Below are 7,545 nucleotides of genomic sequence, written 5' to 3'. Positions count from 1 at the left end.
ATTTTGATAAAAACTTGGCTCGATTTTCGTGCAAATTTAATCTTTTGGGGCCATGCAATTTCTTGTTACCGCCATTGTTAAAAGCTTATTTGAACCTTAACTATTGAAGCTTAACTTTAACTTTGCAAAGTTGAAGATCAAGATTCTTCGATTAATTAACTTGCTTCGTAAACTTCGCATTAAAAATTATTGTTCGAACAGAGATCTGTGCTTTGGAAAAGGGAAGAAACCACCTTAAATAAATCAAGGAGATTCATTAAAATCTGTCTGAATTGGGTGTTTTAATCGCTACATATTAAGCGCGATCAGTAAACCTTTGGGAAATGGCTTGCCGTTTATTGCCTTGTAGGAACTATTCTTAGGATTTTCGGATGAATTTCGGCCACTCCTGCTAGTTGATCGCATTAAAATGAGCAAATCTACTTAATAGCAAAATTCCGTTGTCTGAAAAAATGTATTGAAGTTATAAAAGAAGATAACTGCACATTCGAACTTATTGTGAAAAATGAGGACGGTATAATAATAGCAATGAATCTTACGATTCTGTTTACGCCATGAAATTACGAGTAAAAACGAATACTATTTTTGCATAATAAAAGCAAAGAAAGATTTACGTTATTAGAATTATTCGAAACGTGTTCCATATTTGAAGGCGCAGAAGAAAAAAAAAAAATTAAGGTAAGTAATATATTATCTTATTTATTTTGTAGTCTTTTAATTTGAATACATATAAATACAAATATTTTAAGTATGTTCCTTAATCAGGAAATTAATGTGCATTTTTTGATGTACGTACAGTTGTATTTTTAAAATCCGGTGGTGATTTAAGAAACATGTTCCCAACATATTGGAAAACCTCTGTGTGATCGGTATTTTTAACAACAAAAATCGAAGGTGTTTCCAAGATTAAAATACATATTTGTCCAAATTTTTATTGAAAATAAAATCTCTAAATTATAGCTAACCAGTAAATAATAATTTATTAATTAACGATTAAATCAATTTACTAAACAAACATAAATGTTGTCAAATAAATGTTGAATCAACTTATTTTTATTAATTTTTGCTGTTAAATTTATCAAGACTAATTTTGAAGCTACTTTCTAGCATTTGTGACGTAGAATATCCTTAAACTTTATGTGAATCCCAAGTAGAAATTTCAGCGTTGCCAGTTGCTATTTCAGTGCTGAGTAGCTCAAACGCAGCACACACTTGTAGTTCGTGTTTTTACGGCTGGAGACTGACAGTAGTTTACTTGACCCATCATGGCGACTGTTTTACTTTTAAGTGAGGTTAATTTAAAATTGTTCCAAATTTATTTAAAGTCTTCAATAAATACACGAAATTTCAGTTTATTAACGACAAAACGCAATGTTCTTGCCACGCAAATACCAGCGATTTACCACCAACAGAGGGTAAGTCTTACGTAATATTTCTTATTTTGAGTAGTTGTTTTTGTTGATAAAAGTTGCACAACATATATTCAGCAAATTTGAGACAGATTTACAGTTTTATTGTTTATCTTCTTAAAATAGGTACTTCATTGACAAATGTGGCTCCTTTTAGCATGTCTGTTTTATTGGTTATTCTAGTCGACAACCTCACATAATGAGAAGGAAACCCCAGCGAAAGTGAGTGCTGCGGTATTGTCACTTGTTTTAAATAAAGGCCCTGCCAGTTTACCAACTAGCCAACCAGCCAGAGGATGTTTTCATCCAGGCGCATCAGCCCTATCCAGAGACACCATTTCATTCAATGGTGGAGAGCCTGTAACTGGCATGCAAATGATTGGTGCCATGTTACAGTATATTTGGCCAAAAGACAACAAAGAGATCAGAGATAAGTAAGTCAATATTTGCTTTATTAAATGCCAGGTCAAGCGTTTGTTTTGTGTCAAGCCACAATGTTTTCAAGTGAACAATATATGGAAGTTCAATCTAATTATTTCCTTTCAACATTTTTTTGTTATGTCCTGATAAGCTGTAACTGATATATAAACTAAAAATGATTAAAGTTAGCAAGTAAATAAACTAGATATGCATAGAAAGCACATAAATTCTTCTAGAAAAACACGAGTAGAATGTAATATTAAAACCTTCCTTCTGTTCTCCAAGTCACCTTTAAATTTTCTAGCTCGTTTTTAAAAATTGCATTGTAAATCACAAAAATTATAAGTATTTTCTTGCACTACATGTTGTTGCACCGTATCGTCATACGTGTTACATTTAAAACGGTTGGTTTTAATACTACACTTTTTTTGCAGAGTTAAATTAGCTGTGGGTTTACTGATAGGAGCAAAATTGATCAATGTCTGTGTTCCATTCATATTCAAGTATTCTATTGATTATCTAAATCTGCATACCGGATCTGTTTTAAATATGGGTTCTGCTCCAGAAACAGTCGCCACGGTGGCTACAAGTATTCTACTTGGATGTAAGTAGCTGAAGTATCGACTTACAGAAGAGTTAGTTCTATTTATATGTATTATTATTATATATTTTATACTTATTCAAAAGGCAAGGTTGTTGGATTTGTTAGGAAACTTTCGTTTTTTGCGAAATCAAAATTTAAGATTTATATTGTTCTAAAATGCAATTTGTATTTTAGATGGCATAGCTAGAGCAGGTGCGCTTGGATTTAACGAACTCAGGAATGCAGTTTTTGCCGGAGTGGCTCAACATTCCATAAGAAAGATTGCTAAAAACGTCTTCCTGCATTTGCACAATTTAGACCTGTCCTTCCACTTAAGTCGTCAAACTGGTACGTTTTACTTCACTTCTTAATTAGATATTTAGATCATGCATTCTCATTTTTTTTAGGTGCGCTGTCTAAAACCATCGATCGAGGCTCAAGGGGTATCAACTTCGTACTAACAGCCATGGTTTTCAATGTTGTACCCACTATATTTGAACTCGCACTGGTTTCTAGCATACTTGGGATAAAATGCGGTGCGGCATTTGCAGGTAAATATTCAATACTAAACATAAAGCAAAATATTTAGAGTAGAATTTAAATAAATATTGTTGCTTCAATACAAGCTAATATTTTGCTTGTTAATGTCCGGTATTAACCAAATATCTATTGAGTTAATTGTATTTTTAGGTATATCCCTTGGATGTGTGGGAGTTTATGCAGCATTCACATTAGCAGTAACGCAATGGAGAACACAATTTCGTATCTTTATGAACAAAGCGGAAAATGAGGCTGGCAACAAAGCTATTGATTCGCTAATTAACTATGAGACAGTCAAGGTAAGTATCATGCTTGAGTTGACATCAATTACTATATTTTGATGCAAACTCAGCATCTAACATACGAGTACATTAAAGACGAGAAAAGTTGAAACAAATTCATTTACAAATCGGAAGTGATCGTTGGAAAAAAGTTTGGAAAAAACTCTGATAGGCGGCTTTATCGTTACGTACGTTTATTTTGATGGTAAATAATTGCTTACGATTTACGAAGCTATTGGACCGCTTAAGTCACAAAAAAATATTCTTTTAATTAAAAGTGATACCAAAGGTTTTATTTATTGATATACAGGGTGGCCATTTTCTGAACTTTTGTATGGGTAACTTCTACATTTTTAAAGATAGAAAATCCGTTAAATGGGCAAAATTGGGCAGAATTTGATTGCCTATTTATTATCGTTTTCAAAATTTAGCTACTCGACTTGGTTGCCGAAATATCCTGAAAAGACAAGAAATCAACACTTTTTTAATTATCACATATTACGTAAACTGCGTAACTTAGAAAAAAAGTTAAATAGCCCTTGGTAGAACTTTTTGCGTTGAATCCACTAAACTAGCACTGGTTGTCATAGTCAACTTGATTTACGAGATTCAAAGTAAAATTAAAATCAAGTCCTGGGTTCTTCAGTCATTTATTTCGCTTTGTGCTTTGTGTTGCAAAATGGACAAAATTAATACTCCAAATACATGCCAAGGCGTAAAGTAGCAACAACGCTACACATTAAAACTGATGATGGTGGAAAACACCGAAACGTTTTTTTAAATTGATAAATGAACAATAAATAAATGACTGAAGAACCCAGGACTTGATTTTAATTTTGGAATTGAAACACAGTCAGGAAAGTACGTACAATTCAAAGTAAACTTATATTTTTTTTAAATGGTAATCATGGTTGGCTGTGGGCCTCTTAAAATCCTTATTTTTTTCTGAATTGAACGATATAACTGTTTGTATGTTTATCTCTTCTTTTACCCGTAAAAATTCAAAAGAACATTAAAAATGTGTAGTAGGCTCTGGAAACTAGAACTATATTATCATACAAAGCACAAAACAAAAATGAAGCAACGAATCGTTTAAATTAAATGTTCAAATTGACTTTCGTTTACGTTCAGGCACTTTTGGCATCTTCTAATAATTTCTAATGACACCTTTCTTATGATTTGTGTACGGATACTTCTTATTGCTGGACGTAATCCATTTACTAGCTCTTCAATATCATTGGGGTTTGTCATGTAGATCTTGTTTTTAAGGGTACCCCACAGAAAATAGTCCAGAGGTGTTAAGTCCGGTGAACGTGCTGACCACTGAATGGGTTCTGCATTGGGAATCCAACCAGGAAAATGTTGTTGTAAATATTCACATACAACTCGTGAGTTGTGTGGAGGTGCACCATCATGTTGAAAATATGCCAATTTCCGATACGCTGATAACGGCAAACTATCCAACATGTCTTCAAATTCATTTTGTAAAAAGTGTAAATATCTTTTGCTATTTAAATTGCGATTATAAAAGAATGGACAATAATTTTATCACTAAATTGCCATCATCAAATTTCTTGTTTCCAGATCATACTACACTTTTTTAATGTTCCCTTGAATTTTTACGGTAAAAAAAAAGATAAACATAGAAACAGTTATATCGTTAAATTCAGAAAAAAATAAGGATTTTGAAAGGCCCACAGCCAACTATGATTACTATTTAAAAACCATAAATTTATTTTTTGTCGTAAATGGAGTTGACTATGACGAGTGCTAGTTTGTTGGCTTCACCGCAAAAAGTTCTACCAAGGGCAATTTTAACTTTTTTTCTAAGTTAAGCAGTTTACGTTATATGTTATAATTAAAAAAGTGTTGATTTATTGACTTTCAGAATATTTCAGGAACCAAGTCGGGTACCTAAATTTTGAAAACGGTAATGAATAAGCAATCGAATTCTGCCCAATTTTGCCCATTTAACGGATTCTATATCTTTAAAAATGTAGAAGTTACTCATACAAAGAAATCAGAAAATGGCCACCCTGTATACTCAATTGAAGTTTAGATAATAAGATAGTACATGAAGATTAAAATTTTATGCAGAAGTAAAAAAAGTAAATTAAAACTGTTTATGAAATGTACACATGTAGTACATGAAGATTAAAATTCAATGCAGAAATAATGAAAAATAAAATGTTTTATTTGAAAATTACAAAATTGAGAGTACTTAATAGTTCATTTTCGAGTCACTTTGCATAAGGAATATGGGAAAACTGCAGCCAAAAATAAAAGCTGAAAAATCGAGCGGTTTTTCAAAAAGCAAACCCCCCAATTTTAAATGATTTGGTTTCAACTCACGCATCCTGCCTGTATATATAAAAACGTTATTTCCAAGATAAAGGGATTACAGGTTAAAGAACAACGGCTTTAAAATGTAAAAGTTAGTCAACTAACAGTCAACATTAAGTTTTGTCGAGTAAGGGCGTAGTTTTTGTACGCTAAATTAATACATCACTTTCACTTGCAAAATTTTGACCATTACTTATGATAGCTTAGATGCAAAACTTTGTCGATATAAGATTTTAATACTAGTGAGAGCATTGCTTATTTATTTCTAGTATTTCAATAATGAGAGATACGAAGCCAACAGATATGATGAAGCTTTGAAAAAGTATCAAGATGCGAGCTTAAAAACTAGTACCAGCTTGGCATTGTTGAATTTTGGACAGAATGCAATTTTCAGTGCTGCTTTGAGTGGAATTATGATTTTAGCTGCTAATGAAATATTGAAAGGTAAGTAACAATGCCTCAGAAATGTCTTGGGTAGAATTTAGTTATTTTACTATGACGTTCTGTTATAGGTAACTTGACTGTAGGAGATCTAGTTATGGTGAATGGTCTTCTCTTCCAACTATCAATACCGTTAGGTTTTCTCGGTAGTGTTTATCGAGAAGTAAGACAGGCGCTTATAGATATGCAAACCATGTTTACTTTGATGTCGATGGATACTCAAATAAAAGTAAATTTTTAGTGTTACTAAACCAAAACTAAATGAAATTTGCACTGTAACTAAACTGAAAAATAAGTTACTGTTAATTTATAGAAAATTTTATTATAGAACCTAAGAATTTCTAACAAATTTTCAGAATAAGCCACAAGCGCCATATCTGTATGTTGACACCAAATCGTCTAAAATTGAATTTGAGAATGTGAGCTTTGATTACGGACCCGGCAAATCAATTTTAAACGGCCTTAATCTAACAATCGAACCCGGCAAAAAAATTGCTATTGTAGGAGGCTCAGGTTCAGGGTATTAATTAGATATTTCCTAACTTAATATCTTACTAAAATCGAGGTTTTTTTTTATAGTAAAACCACTCTGGTTCGTCTTTTGTACCGATTTTTCGAACCATCTACTGGACGGATTTTGATTGGCGGTCAGGACATCAAAGATGTTGATTTGGAGAGTTTACGCAAGTCAATTTCAATCGTTCCTCAAGATTCGGTGTTGTTCCACGACACTATCTTGCATAACTTGAGATATGGAGACCTGAATGCCAGTGAGGAAGAAGTAAGTAGCAAAAAATGGAGTGTGTGAATAGAAACTACTCATCATTTTGGACTTATTATATTAAACCTTCTTCAATTCTTCGTTTGTTTTGAAAGAATATTTGATTAATGTACTGATAGGCTACTATAAATCATATTTTATAAAAAGGTTATTCAAGCTGCTAAAATGGCAGAAATCCACGATTCTATCGTTAGATGGCCGAAAGGATATTACACTCAGGTGGGAGAAAGGGGGCTTAAATTATCCGGAGGGGAAAAGCAAAGAGTGGCTATAGCCCGAGCTATATTGAAGAATTCCCCCATTCTAATTTTCGACGAAGCAACTAGCTCGCTAGATTCCATAACCGAACATGTAAGTGTGTTTCTTCAATTACCATATATATCGAAGTAAAAATGGTTTCTATATACAGGGTTGCTCATTAGTGCGTCAAAGTGCGATATCTCAGTAAATATGAACTTTACAAGAAAATACGTCCTACGAAAGTTTTTCATGTTTAAAAGGTCCACATTTTAAAATTATTTTCCAATATACGGGGTGTATCATAAACGTGTGGTAGTTACCAACTTTGGTTTTTTAAATGGAACTGCCCCTTTTTTCATTCATTTTCAGATTTGTCGTCAAAATTTAAGTTAAGTTTGTGTCAAACGTTTTGCCTGAAAAATTTACGATTTCCGAGTTATTCGTAAAAATGTGAAAGTTTTGACAGCTACTGGGTTCCACAGAAATCGATGCTGTACACTACCCGCT

The 7,545-nt window shown here is 32.7% G+C and overlaps 1 protein-coding gene across 1 annotated transcript in view; it reads left to right on the top strand.

The window, feature by feature from the left end:
* Positions 1-1,208: 1,208 nt before the first annotated feature.
* Positions 1,209-7,545, top strand: part of LOC109543653 (iron-sulfur clusters transporter ABCB7, mitochondrial) — a gene marked incomplete in the record, with an annotated part of 19,919 nt that continues 13,582 nt past the window's right edge. Inside the window, 11 exon segments of the mRNA XM_048664582.1 lie at positions 1,209-1,415; positions 1,593-1,843; positions 2,264-2,433; positions 2,608-2,760; positions 2,820-2,963; positions 3,103-3,251; positions 5,846-6,020; positions 6,089-6,246; positions 6,374-6,537; positions 6,597-6,798; positions 6,946-7,149. Coding sequence (XP_048520539.1) covers positions 1,266-1,415; positions 1,593-1,843; positions 2,264-2,433; positions 2,608-2,760; positions 2,820-2,963; positions 3,103-3,251; positions 5,846-6,020; positions 6,089-6,246; positions 6,374-6,537; positions 6,597-6,798; positions 6,946-7,149 — 1,920 coding nt within the window.

This window comes from Dendroctonus ponderosae, unplaced genomic scaffold, assembly GCF_020466585.1.
Source record: "Dendroctonus ponderosae isolate FM_Combo_2020 unplaced genomic scaffold, Dpon_F_20191213v2 Dpon_F_20191213_3, whole genome shotgun sequence".
Classification (NCBI taxonomy): Eukaryota; Metazoa; Arthropoda; class Insecta; order Coleoptera; family Curculionidae; genus Dendroctonus; species Dendroctonus ponderosae.
The sequence above is the reverse complement of the archived record's forward strand: the minus strand, read 5'-3'. Positions and strand labels throughout refer to the sequence as shown.